The sequence below is a fragment of the Nymphalis io genome, chromosome 8 (genome assembly GCF_905147045.1).
Source record: "Nymphalis io chromosome 8, ilAglIoxx1.1, whole genome shotgun sequence".
Classification (NCBI taxonomy): Eukaryota; Metazoa; Arthropoda; class Insecta; order Lepidoptera; family Nymphalidae; genus Nymphalis; species Nymphalis io.
The window spans coordinates 1,489,073-1,508,453 of record NC_065895.1 but is presented as its reverse complement, the minus strand read 5'-3'; the positions used below and the strand labels follow the sequence as shown (position 1 = coordinate 1,508,453).

The 19,381-nt window shown below is 33.4% G+C and overlaps 1 protein-coding gene across 5 annotated transcripts in view; it reads left to right on the top strand.

The window, feature by feature from the left end:
* The window catches only part of LOC126770162 (integrin alpha-PS2), a 104,004-nt gene that overhangs the window by 32,549 nt on the left and 52,074 nt on the right, over positions 1–19,381 (top strand). For all 5 annotated transcript variants that reach the window (XM_050489375.1, XM_050489372.1, XM_050489374.1 and 2 more), the window contains exon 2: positions 5,077–5,237. In XM_050489375.1, coding sequence (XP_050345332.1) covers positions 5,077–5,237 — 161 coding nt within the window. The remainder of the gene's footprint in view (positions 1–5,076; positions 5,238–19,381) is intronic.

Sequence of the window (19,381 nt, the reverse complement as noted above, 5' to 3'; positions counted from 1 at the left end):
AATAGATATATCCATACTTATATTATAAGGCAAAAAAAAACTAACTTTACAACTTACATTTTCATGACTATTACCGCTGAATTGGTTATTATGAAACTTAGTATGGGGATACCTTCAACATTTTAATTAATTCCTAAGAATACGTGTAATAGCAAGTTTTTTTACTGGTTTTAATATATTGTGTTGTTGTCTCTATTTCTACCAGTCACGTTTTCGTAATGCGAAACTAATAGGAATTCTTGAAAAATACAAAATGTTTTATGGAAATCAATTCGCTGCTTTAAATAATATGAGATCGAGTTGATATGAGATATCGAGATAAGAACCTTATATGCAGAATTTTTATAATTTTATAAGACTAGTCTTCAACCAATGCCAAGACACCTGCCATGACATACGGTGCCGAAACGTGGACACTAACTGCGGGATTAGTCCACAAATTCAAAGTCGCTCAGCGTGCTATGGAGCGAGCTATGCTCGGAGTATCTTTGAACGATAAGATCAGAAATGAGATTATCCGGAAAAGAACCGGAGTCACCGACGTAGCTTGCGAAATTAGCAGGCTGAAGTGGCAGTGGGCTGGTCACGTATGTCGTAGGACCGATGGCCGTTGAAGCAGACGAGTCCTAGAGTGGAGACCGCGAATCGGCAAGCGCAGCGTAGGGCGCCCTCCAGCCAGGTGGACCGATGACCTTAAAAAAGGTGGCGGGCACCAACTGGATGCGGAAGGCGGAGGACAGGGAGCTTTGGCGCACCTTGGGAGAGGCCTATGTTCAGCAGTGGACAATGATTGGCTGTTGATTGAAGACTAGTCTTATTTATCACTCTAGGATAAATAACTCACTATTTATAGTTGAGTAATAATTTTGCGTTAGTTCTTACGCAACACTTGCAAATGCAACATGATTTTTTTTAGATAGTATAGATAAAAAAAATTAAAAGAAATGTGCACGGCATAATTTTAATTTTGTGTACATATGTATATATTAAATTGTAACATTTGAACCAATGTTTGATCAAATATTATCACCGAGTCCTTGATTGCTGGAAGAATTTTTTTGACCTTTGTGTCATCTTCTTATTATCATTCATTGACTCAAAGGCTAAGTATGTACTATCGCTCATCGTTATCACATGACTTAAAATTTTACTGCGAAATATTTTCGTACCAGTTTTTAGATATCAAATTTTAATATTTGAGATTTTTTTCAAAATGTAGTATTTACTTGTTAAAATATATCTTATTCACTCAAGTGTTTTGCCATTTGCCTAGTGACGATAAAATGACTACGTATTATAAATCAAAAATAACTGGTGGTAGAGCTTTGTGCAAGCTCGTCTGGGTAGGTACCACCCACTCATCAGATGTTCTACCGCAAAACAGCAGTACTTGGTATTGTTGTGTTCCGGTTTGAAGGGTGAGTGAGCCAGTGTAATTACAGGCACAAGGGACATAACATCTTAGTTCCCAATGTTGGTGGCGCATTAGTGATGTAAGCAAGCGATGGGTAACATTTCTTACAATGCCAATGTGTATGGGCGTTTGTGACCACTTACTATCAGGTGGCCCATAAGCTTGTCCGCTTTCCTATTCTATAAAAAAAATCCCTTCACTGCGACTGTCTGTTTGTCTGAACGCGATTAAGTCGAAAACTAGCGAACACTTTCAACAATGGGAGGAGTGATCATGAGGAAGCTTAGATTCATTATTCATTAAGGTTTTGTGTAATTGGCTGAAATATACCGATGATTGTTGGATATGTCGCTAAAAGTCATACCGATAGATTAATATGTATTACGATATAAAAGTATACACGACCAAAATATTCCATTATGCTACCCAGATTCTTTAAATTCTGAATAATGATTTGTGTTGCGTTTTGTTATCACTAGCACAAAGTTGACATAATACTATAATACCTTGTGGAAACATGTCAAATAATACACAATTAAATGTATTTAACACTGAGTTATTTGCCTTAGTTTATCTAAATACAATAATCTAATGAGGACATACGTAAACATATATGATTACTTGACGGTAAATATTTTTGTGTAAAAGTAAAACTATATTTTTTTTTTATTAAAAATTATAAAACCTCTTTTCACGATGAGTGATCTTAAAAACATCTGATATGAAGCGAACGTCTTCATTTCGTAACGATAACAAAAATAAAACAGAAGCCAGGTGGCGCTCAACGGCGTCGTGACTCAGTTAGCGGTTGAGTCAGCTACTCCCGATTGGACACGTTTACTTGACAGCTACGATGAACCTGAGCGTAGCGAATAACAATTAATACTTAGTGGGTTTTGAGCAAGCCTGTCTGGGTACCACACACTCATCAAATATTCTACCGCCGAACAACAGTACTAAGACATAACATCTTAGTTCCCAAGGTTGGTGGCGCATTGGTGATATTATGCTATATATACAAACATATGTTATTTAGTATCACTGCGTATGTTATTTTCGATTAAAGCGTAGCGACGTTAACATTCACTCACATGAATCAAGATGACCTAGATGAATCATGTTGATCTTAATCGAACTAAAAACGAACGGGTAGCGGATTCTGTTCCAGATAATGCTTATTATTGTTATCAAAGATTAAATTTGTATGTAATTTCGCTCTCAACCGCTTATAAAAGCACGATGAAGAAACATTAATATATCCAAAGAAAGTTATATACGTCAATCCGCTTTGTAATAGCATGACGGGATATTGTTGGCATTATATTTCATAATAATGTCATATTTATAGGCTCCTCAATCTTTATTATACTAGGTTACATTGATACAGGGGTAATCTGCGGGTTCAAACCTGAGCAAGTAGCGTTGAGTATTTATGTGCTTAATTTCTGCTTATAATTCACCTCGATTAAGGAAAACATCTTGGGGAGGCAAGTTGTAGTGAAATTCCGACACAATATGTATATCCATCAAACCGCATTGGTTGTTGAAATAACCTCCAAATCTTCACAATCAAGTGAGCAATTTGAATGCGATAAACTAAAAAAATACCGATCGAACCGATAGTATGGTGTTTAGCAATGGACGAAGTATTCCTGAGGATGGTTTAGATGGTAATTCATTATGGTTTTGTGTTATTTGTCTAAACTATGACGTCGAAAAAAATATTTTCAACTTTATTGGCATGACTTTATTGCCGCGTAAACCAGTTATATGTTACGATATAAACTTTGTATACAGATATATATTAAAGTAGAAAAATACGTAAAGCTAATACTTACATTGATTATAAGCAATGACTCACAACTAATCTTTGCTTAAATGACTAACTCTGATTACAAGAACAGGATAACGATAGTAATATTGAGATATTATTGTTTAAGCCAATCCTACAACATAACAAACAGATTCCTTAAACTTTTTAAGTCAAGTTGCTTCTTGATACTATTCAAGTTGTTCAGAAATAACTCTTTCCTCATGTATTTTAAAGAAATTATTTTGATATATTCAAAAATAATATTAGCTAAGTCTTTTTGTACAAGATTATATATATATACATGATAAAAAACTTGGAGTGAGTATTAGTTGACTTCATAAAAAGTATATAAAGATTGTTTATGATTATTATAAGTATATGATTGATGAAAAATATAACATATGTGTTTTAAAATGTTGTATAAATAGATGTATATTAAAATATTATATACTGAGTTTTGCTTTAGAATTCTAATAGCATAATCGAACGATTAATAATTTGATTTCGATGTACAAGTACATTGTGAAGTATTTTTTACCTTCATCTTGTGTATCTAAGGTGAGATGATGCTTAAAATAGTCCCCTCTTCCGGCGCTAGAAATACATTTGTCGTCTGCCGCAAACTCAACTCGGAGATGAGACAACGATGAAAAGTCGAACAGAAAGTTCATTCATAGACACCTTTCTTATATATTCAAATACGTATGTCTAACGAAGAATGTCTCAAAATTATGCATGGTGGGTTTGGTTTGGTATTGTTATTATTTTTTTAAATATATAAGCTACCTATTAGACTTGGTTAATATTGTATATGATACGTTGGCTTAAATAAAAAATATGTTTAAGGTATATATTTCAATATTTTTATAAAATCGTGTTAATTGTGTAAACGTGACATGTTATAATATTATTCATTATTAGTATGTTTTTTAAACATATTATTATATTATTCTATGAACTAGTCATAGTTGATATAACTAATGTATATATATACAAATTTCAACGCACACTGTCAATATGAGTCAGTTATATATGAATACAATTTGGCGAGCGGTTACCCAGCCGGGGATTGAACTCTGTCTATTTCCGTGGCTGGCACTCCGCCAGCGCTGGCCCTGCGACTGTTTGACCCTATTCAACACTAGATGGCTACTGAGATTGTGTTGCTCTATGATATTATGATATGCAGGTGTAATAATTTTATACATATCAATCATTTGACTATCAATATAGTTTGCAGAATAAGAAAGAAGAATTTTGGGAATGAATCGATCGCCTCCAGGTTATCTCAAATTAAAAAAAAAAAATATATAAAATTTGGCTTGTACTTCTTGTAAAGGATGAGATATTAAAAAAAACCCGCTGAATTTCTTTCGCCGGTTCTTCTCAGGTGTGAGGTGTTTATTTCCGAACCGGTGGTAGATTTATGACAATCAATAAGCAAGTGTAATGCTTCTATATTAAATAAAGATTTTTGACTTTGACTTCGAATAACTAAGAGAAAACGATATGTGAAATTACGACTTTGTAAAAATTCTATATTAGAAATCATATTGGTCGAGAATTAATGTGGTTAGCATTTAGCAATAGACATCTTCGTGACCACCGACTGTATAGTACTGGAGCTTTAAAAAAAATTGCATATCACCTTTATACTAGTCTTCAACTATTAAAACATCAACCGCTGGGACATATTTATATTTTATTTTAGAATAATTACAAATTATAAAACTATCATTTCTATTAATATCGGGCTGGAATGTTAGAAAGTTATATTAAAACACTCGAAAAATATCAATTTGCTTCAATTATTGGGTTATTAATTAATCTAATTGTTACTTTTTTTTAGGATTTTGGTAGGAGCACCAGAAGATGAGCCCTACCACATAAACGGCGTTCGTCGACCGGGCGCGGTGTACCGCTGTCAGCCCGGACATCGCGGCTATCCGCCGGAAGACGGCACCAACCCGCTACAGTTGTGTTCACTCATGGAATTTGACAAGAATCGAAGTAAGTACTATATAACTATAAACATATTAGTATTGAAGCTATTTCTTGGCATTTGCGATGTAAAACCCCATACGTAACTTGTATTAGTCCATGATAACGTAGACTACTTTCTGCAACTGGATAAAGAAAGTTATATTTGGTAGTCGTATTTCGGTGGCTCAATAGCAAAAGTAGTGTTAATAAAGTAAATCTAATAATAAAGGGACGTGCTTAAAATATTAAAGGTACCATGGAACGTATTAAATTTTATGAGATATACCAATATATTTTTATAACGCATTGTTTGGTAGGAATGGAAATATACTAAAATCGACCAATAAAGGACCCGTTTTCTCTGAAAATACGAAGCATAAAAAGTAAACAGTCTAAGTAAAAACGTTAACGAAAGTCCAAAGGCTCTGAATTCCCACGGGGAAATCAATTATACGAAACCCTTCCTTTGCAAGTCAAACTCGCATTACCATTTAGAAGCGTCAGGTTATATTGCGTCAGGCTATCTCTCTAAGATTGAGTTATAAATTTAATTGAGACTTGACTACCTATTACATTGATAAATATTGTTACAATTTTTAAAACATTCATTTCCTTTTCGTTTTTGTTTTACTAAGCTATTTTATTTTATTATATTTAAAACTCCATTTTGTACGAGTAATATTTATAAACGCAACTTTCCAAAGCATATTGACACAACAATAAAACATTCCTGACAACAAGAAAAACACGATTCCACATTTGTTCAAAAGTTACGATGTAACGTGTGTGTTGTCTATTATTTGGCGTGCAGCCCGGCAGTCCCGTACTCCCGCGCAACGTGACAGCGCTGCGCACGCGCATCTGATTTATACCACTGTTACAGCGCCACCGCTTTGTTCTCAGACGGATGCTGTATATAATATGTCAAGGAATAATACACAGCGAAATGTTCGGTTTTTATTACATTTTATGAACGAGATATCTCGGTACTTTCAGTCTAATAAATGGTTGTGCCAAATATGGCCGCTTACCTAATCGTTGAATCTTGGTATTAAGTAAGGTCCGCCATTGTAATGAAAAAGGTAATACGACCACAATGAGTACATAGTATTTACGACGAAATATTTGGTCAGTATTTATATAAAATATTTTATTTTATTGGAAAACCTTTATTCTAAAGTTAAATTTATCTTTTTAAATATAAAAGAGTTCAACTGATACGTTTTTTTCTGGCATAAACATTTTTTGGTGCCTTCGACTTTTTATCAGTGAAGGACAACAAAACAAAAGAGTTCAACTGATACGTTTTTTTCTGGCATAAACATTTTTTGGTGCCTTCGACTTTTTATCAGTGAAGGACAACAAAACCTTTAAATCCGAGCCTGATAGTAATTATGAACTACTATATCATATGTTACATTTATATCTTTATTAAATTTTGTTATAGTTTTGGGAACATATCTGTTTTTTATTTTTGGATGTTATGCACAAAGAAATATGAATATCAAATTAGTACAGGCATGTTGGGTGACCGGTTCAATTTGGTTACCCAATCGAATAAGTGATTACCATAAATAAGAGACGCCGTTAAGATTCCGTTCGCGAATAAGCTCCCGGTTGAACAATAAGATTAATATTTTAAAAACGGTTTTTATGACTTCACTGCGTCATATATTGCATAAGAAGTTTATTTATTTGCATTTATTATGACTTGAGTTTTTAATGCTCGTATTTCAATGAGAGATAATTGTATAGCCAGTGTTACGAGGAAGGCTGAGCAGGAAGGGAGTAATTGATTTTTCGTAAGTTTCCTGGAATAATTATTTTATTTTTTGAGCTTTAAAATATTTTGAGTTAAACTCACCAATTATTTTAATTACTTATATAATTATAGAAAAGCTATAAATAACTTTGTGTCTATAATTATTCCTATAAACATATGAGTTTTCTGCATTGAGAACATTAGTTCTAACAACTTGACGTGGAATGACGAGAAGTATTATTATTCTTTGATAAAAATAAACATTAATTAATTATCAACTAATAACAAAACTTACTAATTGACAAAATTTTATGACGCTAGGAATTAAACATGTGAAAAAATCGCACATAATTAATATTTTTCTGAACGGATCTGCGCTAGCCTAAGACTAGCTGCGCTGAAAATATTATTGCGAACTCACAGGTGCATAGTCTGCCTACTCGCTTACGGACCGGAGAGCGACAGCAATACCAATGAACTTACATACTAACCAATGATCAACAAAAGAATGTCTTAAAATCTATATATATATCATCATATTCAGCCCACATTTATTCACTGCTGGACATAGGCCTCCTCACAGGCGCGCCAATTCTCCCAGTCCTGTGCTAGTCGTATCCATTGAGCACCCGCCATTTTCCTAAAATCGTCTGACCATCGGGCGGGTGGTCTGCTCACTGTCTTTTTTTGCTTCTCTAGGCTATACATATATGTATATAAATAGACGAAGACAAAAAAAAACAGTTTGTCAACCGGTTTTTCTTCTTTCGTATCTATTGACGAGTATTTGTGTTATCAATAAAAAAATACAAATGAAAGTTGAAAAAAAAGTTTAAAATATGCAAATTCATGCACGATTTCCTCGAATTTTCAATAATGATTATGAAATTAAACCACTGACCAAACAATAATGTTCAATTGTGTTTAATATTAAAAAAAAACAATACATTGCATATTTTATAAAATACTGCGAGATTTATCCGTTAGATAACACGAAGTGTAAACTGTTAATGGGATAATATAATTCGTGTATAATTAGCGTGTATCGTGGATTAGTGGGTCATGTCCGAGTGGGCGGCGCGTGGGTGCGCAGGCGCAAAAACCTGCATCGGCGTTATTTGCTACCGATTACGCAATTAGTTTTATGATTTTTTAGCTTGTATTTTCATTGGTAAGCTTGTAAGTATCTTGTGGGTGAGGTAGAGATGTATGTTTGGAGTTGGAGAGTATGTACGCTTGAAAAGATCAATAGAATTACAAGATCGTTTAAAAATAAAGGTTCGTTATATAAATTCTTGCTTCCACCCTAAATATAAGATTAGTAGACATAAGTGTCACCTAATCTGGATTATGCGATGCAGTAAAACTGTGGTCATATGGTGTTTTATTCGGTGGTAGGGTCGTGCAACCCTGTATGGGTAGGTACCAACTGTATCAGATATTCTATTGCCAAGCAGCAATATTGTTGTGTTCCAGTTGGAACGGAGTATGCCAATGTAACTGCAGGCAGAAGGGACATAACATCTTAGTTTAGTGCATTGGCGCTGTAAGTAATGGTTAATATTTCTTACAGCACCAATGTCTACGGGGGATGGTGACTACATATCATCAGGTGGCTTATATGCCTACTCGCCTACATGTTTCATAACACACATAGTATTGGCGTTACGGTTATTTATTATGATTATAATATTATTATGAGTCAGTATTTTATACATTATATAGAAAAGATATACAATCTGGTCAAGCGGAACTTATTTCTAAACTGCTGTACTTTTTAATGTTATAAGAGATAAGAGAAAGTCGGCGCAATGCTCACAGAAGTCGTCGATCACCACAATGGAGGTTGTGAAATGCAACCGACTTTGATAAGATATGAATTAGTGATGTGACATGGGGTTTTGTCTTTATCGATTTAATTCGTTTTATTTTGCTTATTAATTTAACGTTTAAATTATTACTTAAAATAATTATTGTCGTATGTAAAATATATCCGTTCCGCTGATATTAACAGTATTGGAAGTTCGTACAACGAAGTGTCACAATCGGGTCTCAAACTGGCTACTATTAGTGCAATAGCCAGATGAGTGAACACTCGCAAAGCGGTTTTCAGAAAGTTTTTTTTTGTAAAGCTTTAGTATTATTAACACTTTATTAGAGTATTTTAGTATTTGACGGGCCGGTTGGCGTGGTTGGTAGTATACTTGCCTTTCACGCCGATGGTTGTGGGTTCGATTCCCACTCAGGACAGACATTTGTGTGCATGAACATGTCTGTTTGTCCTGAGTCTGGGTGTAATTATCTATATAAGTATGTATTTACAATAGAAAAGTAGTATATGTAGTATATCAGTTGTCTGGTTTCCATAGCACAAGCTTTGTACAAGCTTAATTTGGAATCAGATGGGCGTGTGTGAAAAATGTCCCGGGATATTATTTTAATTTAATATTTTCTATATTTTTATGCAGCAAGAAATCGTTACAAATTATCGTTGTAGTTATTTTCATTTAATTCAATGAAATCAAAATTTAAAGAATTTAGAATATCGAAGTATGATATACCAAATAATCAATACCAACGCTTCATAAATAAAACAGTTCTTCTCATATTTAGAAATAAATGAGAAAAATAATTTTACAACACTTTTAACAAAAATTTTAACGATGAACGCGTCCCCTCACTATATATTTGCATATTCATCTTGCGTTATCTGTATTGAGCGGTTATCTTTACTATGAAGTTATACAATGGAGCCGCTTCCGAGGTGAAGAGAGTGCACTTTTGATCTGTGTACTTCGTGATGTTATATGCAGGAATGTACTTATTAGTTATTACATTCCAGATACGTCTACGTTGCTTGACTCGCTACGGGTATAACTAAGGCTTAGATAATATATTTTTTTTGTATGGATCTATAAACAAATACTATACTGAATATATAGACTGTTACATAAAACTCTCAGCCTAACAAGCAATGCTATTCTCTAAGGACTTACTTCATTACTCACCCGTGAAATAATAACAACCGACTTATACTGATATACTATTTTGATGCGTGTATTCTTGAAATATTATACTTATTATGGTTAATGTTGCGTATCACTTTCTGAAATTTCACGATCCATTTCTGCGTTGTCTCGATTTTTGTTATAACCCTAAAGATTTATTATTATTACATTTCTTACAATGCCAATGTCTAAGGGCGTTTGGTGACCACTTACCATCAGGTGGCCCATATGCTCGTCCACCTTCCTATTCTATAAAAAAAAAGATTACACATAGCGAGCGAAAGAGACTCCTAATTGTGATACAAATGTCGCAGAATTGTAATGAAATTAGACGCATACTATTGGTAGGGCATTGTGAAAGCACGTCTGGATAGTACCACCCACTCATCAGACCGATTTCGGCCACGGCGGCCAATCTCAAGAGAGATTAGCCAACTGAGCAGGAGATATTATAGTGCACAAGTGTGTGCGCAAACACAGGTGCACTTTCTATTCCCTAACTCTCATAATCCGATGGGACGGCAATCCGACAACATATAAGTTGTAACATATAAGTTCGTTCAATATGTGAACATAGTCACAGAGAAAATTGTCGTTCCAGATTAGGATAGAAAATAGAATTAAAAGTGCTTTAATTATATAATTATTAATATTAATAAACGATATTCTTACGCGATGACTAACATAATATTACAAGTATGACCGCATTGTCATATGTTATGTTATTGCGCCTGCGCATTTTATCCGCATTCACACGCTACGATCACAGGACGTGAAAATTCGTGCACTATCTAGTCATCTGTTCGACTACGGAGGACGCGTTTGCATTTTGATGATTTGTAAAGGCTACCCGCCTGTAAACAGTTAAATAAACACTTCTTCGAGATTTCATTATTATTACACGAAAGTTAGGATTACTCATATAAATCTCATGTATAGGAAATAAATACTAATTAGCTAATGTACAATACTTATGTATGTAATATAATTTACGTGTAATTAGGGATTTATTATGTGTATAATAAATTATAGAGAGCCATATAAGACTTAAGATTTTATAAGAGAATTATTTAACAAATGGTCTTCCCATGAGCCTTTTTATAATAATTAATTATTTAAATTTATATTTTAAACAGGACAGCAGTATTCAAAAGTCGTGTTTGATATAATTGTTTCGGATTTCCTTGCTGAATATTTTACTGTTGAACAGCACTAGCTTGCTAACTACACAATCAGGTGCGTACCTATTTTAAATAACATACATATCGGTCGTACTCCACGTTGAGTTAATTGTGATACACATGTAGTAGAATTTCAATGAAATTAGACACATACAATTTGAGGTAGGGTATTGTGAAAGCATGTCTAGGTAGGTACCACCCACTCATCAGATATACTACCGCCAAACAGCAATACTTAGTATTAGAGCCAGTGTAACAACAGGTTTATACATAATCTTTGTTAAATTCTGAACGATGAAAAACTAAATATTTGAGACAATTTTGCACAAAAACAATTCCAAAAAGTAATAGGCTCGTATTTAGTAACAACTGTTATAAATACTATATAATATCTACCTACTGAGTTTGGAAGGTAATGCGTTTAACAAACCTATGATTACTATGTACACGTTTTTTTGTATATTGTGAAAATTAATAACATAAATATGTAAAGAAAATTTAAAAAAATTGAATATGTTGTTACTTATTTTAGCACATACACAAGCATACGCAAACCGATTTGCGCAAACAAGCGCTGAGTTGACTTGAGCGTGTGACGGGATTTTTAGTTATTTAGAAAGTCCTACGCTGTATCGATCAAAATACAAGTTAGCAATGAAGTGAATTAGTACGGCAGTTATTAAAATCAATTACGTGGGTTTGATATTTGGCCCGTGGGCGCTGGTGTGGGCTGCTTCGATCCCCCGGTTGTATTCTCATTCACAATGTTTTTAAAAACATTCTACGTCATTTATGGTAATAGTATCTTTCTAATAACTTATGCTGCAAAACCTATGTGAATTAAAAAATGAATAAGACAAGACATAATAAAAATGTATGAAAAAAGGCCGAGTGGTTAAAACACCAATGCCACCAATAAGTTTTCTTGTACTTATAATATTTTGGCACGCTGTGGATTTGCGTAGTTGTAAATTTTGCCCATCAGTCGACTAAATGAAACCTTTACTAGTAAAATAAATTTATATCACAAAAATACACACTGCTCATTCAGCCCTTCAAACTGAAACACAACATTAGTAAGTAATAGTGTTTAGCGGGAGAATGTTATGAGTCGGTGGTACCTACCTAGAGGGACTTGTACAAAGGGCTTCCACTAAGTGAAAATTTATAAATACATAGTCAACTCCAAGTAGTATTATAGGTAAATTTGATATATATATATATATATGTAAAGCTTATTTATTATAATGTCTGTAAATCTTAAATTTAATAAAAACAGTTTAAAATTTAATTGATGTTTGTTATCTCGAGTTAACCACAAATAGGTATTTAGGTCAGCAGTGCTATTCTGTAACTCACTTCGTATCTCACTCGTGAAATGTTTAAAACTGACTCACTTTGTCACGCTATTTTGATTCGTGTATCCTTTAAATGTTATAATTTTTATGACCAATGTTGCATATCATTTTTTGACATGTTACGACCGTGTTCAGCGGTATGTTTTGAGTTTGTTTTGCTGCTTAAGGTTTATTTTAAGTGAAAGATTATTACGTCGTTTCATCCTTGACACTATTGAGAATTATTTCAAAGAATTTAACTGTTTAATTTAAACAGAGAATTGCCTCATTTGTGGTGCTTTATATTTGAGGAAAATTTATAATTTTATAAATTTTGCATATTTGTAAATTTAAATATTATGTCATAAAATATTAATACATAAATAAATATTATTAGTTCTTCTAAAATAAAATAATGTGAAGATGATCAAAAGCGTGATGCTAGTCAATGATTTATGTGTAGGATATATACATTTAGGTCGACTTTTTAATGTTATCTACATCCTTTGAGTAACTATTGAGATTCTTGCCGGATCTACGCTTGGAACCGGTGGTAGCCTCACATTAAATTCAAGTCTGTAAGTAAAACATACGTTATGTTTCATGTTGTTTTGTAGTCTCCAGAGACGTGGTCGTTTGTAATAAAACGATTCAACACTATATTTAAGAGTTCACTTGAATAAGGCATATTCTTAATGTTTGCTTTTTACGCTCGAATGGCTGAACAGATAAGAAAAATTGACATTCTAGTAGACGTAATCTACAAGACGTAGCGTACTTTCTTTGGTCGACGTGGCGGTTTAATAGCGGTATAATAATAATGTCCTCCAGACCGATTTCGGCCACGGCGGCCAATCTCAAGAGAGATTAGCCAACTACGCAGGAGATATTATAGTTCACAAGTGTGTGCGCAAACACAGGTGCACTTTCTATTCCCTAACTCTTTCTTATCCGATGGGACGGCAATCCGACACGACCGGAAAGAGTTCAGGCGCAGGACCAACGGCTTTACGTGCTTTCCGAGGCACGGGTATACACACTTCCAACTTCCAGACTCCAGGCTGCTACTGAGAATTTTCTGACAGAAATACCCAATAACTTTTTATTGGCTCAACCTGGGAACAACGTCAAGCCACTAGACCAACGAGGCAGTGAAGTGGAAGGACTATGACAGTGATATTTGTACGGAAACTATAATACGAAAAAGGCATACGAAAACAATACCTAATCAGGTAACATCTATGTATAGCTTTGTGTTGCGAGCTAGAAACCTTTTCGAAATTTTATTTGTAATTTCTCAATTTATTTGCATAAAAGTGACGTCATCGATTGTTAACCATATTAACATTATAGACATCTAATAACAGCCGTTGGTTAAAACCAGTGCTAATTATTTCGTAAAATATCTCTTAACTAAACCATATTGACAGGACTTAAAATATTGCTATCCTTCTCAACCATAATGTTAAAGAGATAGCAATACTTTTAGTCCTGTCTTATTAGAGTTTTTTTGTGCAACCGATCTGAATGACATATGCTGTCGCGAACTTTTTTGTAGGCATTATCAAGCTCTACAACTTTTCTTTAGAACTCAATCATATATCTCTCAACGTTAAGGCCGTATTCGTAAGAAACGTTTTCGTTCGACCGTTTTTTCTCCGACTTACTTTGCAAATACTACTATGAAAAGGTCTTTTCATTTTTCGAGTTAATATATAGCTTATGACACTCACAAATGATGTGGCTTTCTATTGGTAAAAGATTTTTCAAAATCGGTTAGGTAGATCCAGAGATTACCCCCTACAACCTCACAAACTTTACCTCTTTATAATATTAGTATACATTAAATGTACAAAAAAATATATCAATGAAACTACTTTATTCATCCATGCGATTCGAAAAAACAATATTAAATATATTTAAAACCTGAATTAGTATCAACAATTCAAATATAACTCGTTTTAACTAAAACTAGTATCTAGCGTGTTAATTCCAGAACCGGTTGTTTTAAAGTTGACGTCATTTTATTTAAATAACAAATATAAGCCGTAAGCCGAATTTTCTACCTCATATGACTTAGTAATTAAGTTTAACAGTATTCTTTTTATTTAATTTGGCCGTTAATTTAGATTTGACTTAAGTTGACGTCGTTCATGGGGTCTTGACCGATGGTTATTTTTTTTTAATCTGACAAGCAACATGGCTTGCATAAAGTTCTTTGGTGTTTTTGATTCATCTCATTTTAGCGGTAAGGGTGACAAGTATGCACTTTATTCAGCAGATTTCGATAAATTTATTCACCTTCGCTTTGATTGCCCTGAAAGAAAGTTACATATAAAAAAAATATCTAAATTTAAAATTTAATTACGTTCCCATTTTTAAAATTCGTTTTTTATTTATTAATTCTTTAAATAATTATAAAATTGATAACTCTTTCATACTTCATGACTTCAATGAAAACAAAGTTTTAGTTTTATTTGTCTTTAGGAAGTTATTCAAAGGTTAATTAGAACGTATATTTTTAGCTATAAAAGCGCTTAGTGTTGATTTATGAAAGAGATAATTTAATATTTACAAATACGATCCATCTTATATGTTTGCGTCGATTGCTCCGTGTCCGAAGTGGTTCTGATTGGGAACGCATTCAGACCGAGTTGAAAGCAGTAACATTAACGCATCGTGCGTTGATAAAACATAAATCAATGAGCGACGATTGTAGGGTAACAAAAGTTTTTTTTTTAATTTGTAATTGAAAGGCAAAGGAGCAAATTAGCCAACCAAGCAAGTGTCATCGCTGCCTACAGATATATTTTACTGTTAGAGAAAACACAAGAATACTACGTATTGCTGTATCGAGTATTATTATAAGTTCGTACGATTATTATTTTACAAGAGTTTAAGCAAGTAAAAATAAGATAACACACGATTATTTGCAGTTTGATAAACGTAACATCCTTTAAATGTTTAAGTTCATATGTAAACTTTAAAGGTTAAGGATTGGTTAAAGGATACACATGTGGTAGAATTTTGGCTATAGCTCATCGCGTTTCATAAAAACTTTTTAAGCTGATATTCATTCTGGTGTGTGATTATGTGTGCACCAACCCGCACACTTAAGTAATGATCCATTACAATATGGACAAACAGACCAGCCCGACCTGTATAAATAAATATATGAATTTATAGTTAATTCCAATTCAAAAATGAGGTCACAATTATATTGTGCAAGTGACGTTCTACACATTGATTAAGAATAAATCAATTATTTGCATTGAATGCGTGTAGGGTGACCATTATTATGTATTTACTTAACACTGTTAGGCTTTATGCATACATTCATTTGGCTGTATAAATAAAAATTAATTATTTCAACGATTTCTTATATAAGTCATATACCTGGTTGTAATAAAAACGTAAGTGGCTGTAAACCGAGTACGAATATAAATAGATTCACCATTAGTATTATTGTTTATTATTATTAGTTATTTATTTGTGTCAAAAAAGTCAAATATCCTAATTATTATATAATCATAGTTACTCTACATTACCATAGCGCCACATTTGTATTAGGGTCGACTTTGATGCGCTCGCACTCCTCCAGAAGCGTCATTTATTTCGTTTTCATGCGTAAACGCAATGGGTCAATGACCTCCCATATGTTGCTTTACAAGTGCACATTTGTTCGACGAACCCTGATTTCTTTATTGATATTGCGAGTGACGTCACGACGTACGTGCTTGACGCCTGATTAGATGATTTATCACTAATCATTTACTAAGAACTCTATCAAAATAGGAAATAATTAATATGACTATCTCCAGTACTCTTTGATTTAAATAAAGAACTCATTCCTAATGACATACTCGTATGTTATGCGATTCCTTATATCAGCGACCTCTACTGAGAATGGAAGATCGAAGACGGATTGCCATAATATCTCAACTAAGTATAATAATGAACGAGAAAAAAAATATTGGTACATCATAATTGTAAATACATTAATAGAAAACAAAAGTGACTGAATTCGATCTAAATTTTTTAGCAATCGTTTTGCAAATCTGATATTATAATATATAATTTTGACATCATTTTCAATTTTCAAATATCCAATGATAATTCGGCCACAGGCCACGGCTAGTACAGCCGTAAATATATAAAATATAAAACTTTGATTTTTTAAATTTTGGATATATATTATTTGTTGCCGAGTAGTTAGTTATGCTGCCAAGAATCAATAGATTACTTTGCAGTCCACCTTAAGTTTAGTTATTAACATCAGCTGGTGAATCTTTTTATATAATAATATAATATCCTGGGACATTATTCACACACGGCCATCTGATCCCAAATTAAGCAGAGCTTGTGCTATGGAAACCAGGCAACTGCTTTTCTTTTGTAAATACATACTTATATAGATAATTACACCCAGGCTCAGGACAAACAGACATGTTCATGCACACAAATGTCAGTCCTGGTTATATGTATATCATTGTTTATTACTATCGTATTAAAATACTCTTACGGAAAGGGCGTGAGTGTGCCGTCAAAATAAGAGATTCGTGATCACGTTACCCTTACCTTAACAGCCGTTATGTATCTTTACTTCCCCAGATACAAGTCACGTGCTAACAAACATCAACCCACAAAGGTTGGGCAAACATTGGCTATTGGCTAAATTTGATCGTAACCAGTTCTGAAGTGTTCTGAAGTGGCCAAAACATACGCTTCGAGTAAAATTTGTACGTTTGTTGATGATTAATATTTGCGATGTAATCGAAGACGGAAGAAAAGTATCTGTTTGTTTTGTTCTTGAATTAGATATTATTAAAGGGTTTCAATTTGGGTATATAGCAGAAAAATTAAAATTTTTATCTTAGGTTTTTCTTTCATACATTTTTCCGCAATTGGTAATAGCTGTTAGAGTTAATAGTTGTATGTAATATGTAGTTCCAATTTATTTATTTTTTATATAATAGGTAGGCGGACGAGTATATGGGCAATCTGATGGTAAGTGGTCATCAACGCCCATAGACAGCCATTTTAAGAAATGTTAACTATCGCTTACATCGCCAATGCGCCACCCACCTAGGAAACTAAGATGTTATGTCCCTTGTGCCTGTAATTATACTGGCTCACTCACCCTTCAAACCGGAACACAACAATACCAAGTACTGCTGTTTTGGGATAGAATATCTGATGAGTGGGTGGTACCTACCCAGATGAGCTAGCACAAAGCTCTACTAATTTAATCAAGCATAGAATCCCATATTACCTACTGCATGTTTTTATGTATTAATTTAATGTAACGTAATGCGTTACCAAGAAAAAGGCAGAGGAAAATGAAATTAATGTTTTATTATAAAATCATAATTTATACTAATTATTAAATACAGGATATTAGTAAAGTAATTTTTTTACATATACAAAAAGTTCATACGCTTAATATTTTTTTACTAGTTAGCCATCCCGAGTCCCCGTCGTCTGACACGCTATCGTCGTTGGGTGCTGATTTTTAATTGGCGGTCGATGTGTGAAGAGCGATTGTCATACAGATATTTTAAAAAAACCGCATGATCATATTTCAAATTGCGTTTGATGCATTTGACACATGAAAGTTTCCTCACGATTTTTCCCTTCACCGCCAAGCACGAGATGCATTATTAATATCAATGAAGCACATGAAAATTCCGTGGTGTTTGCCCAGGTTTGTACCCACGATCACTTCACGATTCACGCGTTTTCACCACTGAGCCATATCGGCTCTCGTAAGTTACATTTATTTCTATTACCTTAAAAAACTCAATTGTTCAATGCTAACTAACTCTTGAATTGACCGATGACTGATATACCAACACTTATTATAGACTACCTTAGTTTTAGACAAAATGCTAACGAATAGTTTATTTGCTAACATAAACTGTCAACCCATTTTAAACACCATTTAATAATAATCTTAATACCGTTGTTTTAAGACCCATAATCCTGTAAATAATATATTACATCTTCCACGATGTCAGCACAAATATACGAAATTAGTTTATGCGATAATTACGCTTAACGTAAACGAATAAGGATCGGATTTCTATAAAAGCAAGAATGTTAGCGACCTCAGTATTAGGATCAATTAGCAATAAGTGGTCAGGAGTCCGGGCCAATTCGTTCAATTCGTAAGCTCAATTGGGACCAGATTGATGAGGTAGGTTGATTTATTCACTAGCTTCCGCCCGCGGCTTCGTTTGAGGGGAGAGGTATTAATCTGTATCCTGACAACGTGTTCATTGTTGAATGTATTGAATTAGTACACACAGGTATTATACAATAAATATATAAAAGTTTTTAAAAATATATATTAATCGAAATATAAATAAAATAAAAATAACGCGAAAATACTGGCTAAATTGGATGGGCGAAGACGAGCGATATGACGTCATGCGTCGATTGTTCGATTCAGAAAATTATTTAAGAACACGTACTCGACTTACAAAAAAAAATTACAATTAATTGAGGTAATTTTTTCGCTAGGGCTTTTTTATATTTTAAATATGTTTTTTTGAGATCATAAAAAATAAAGCTCATCATCCTCATTGGAGGTATATTTATATTATAAAAATGTTTGTTTGGATTCACATATGTTCGATTACTATATTCTAGAATCGATACGTTTTCCTGACGCATAATAAAACTCTCTTCGAGGCGTTGCTCAAAAGCGTCCCAATAAAAAAAAAGTTAGTTTCGAAGTCGCATGTTGCATGACGTTAAAGCTTATAGAAAGGTCTTTAACGGCTTGTCACTCGTAACCTAAAGATTACTAGTGTATAACAACGATTAAACGAATTTAGGAATCGAGCATTAGATACTTAACACATTAATTTTATTTATTCGT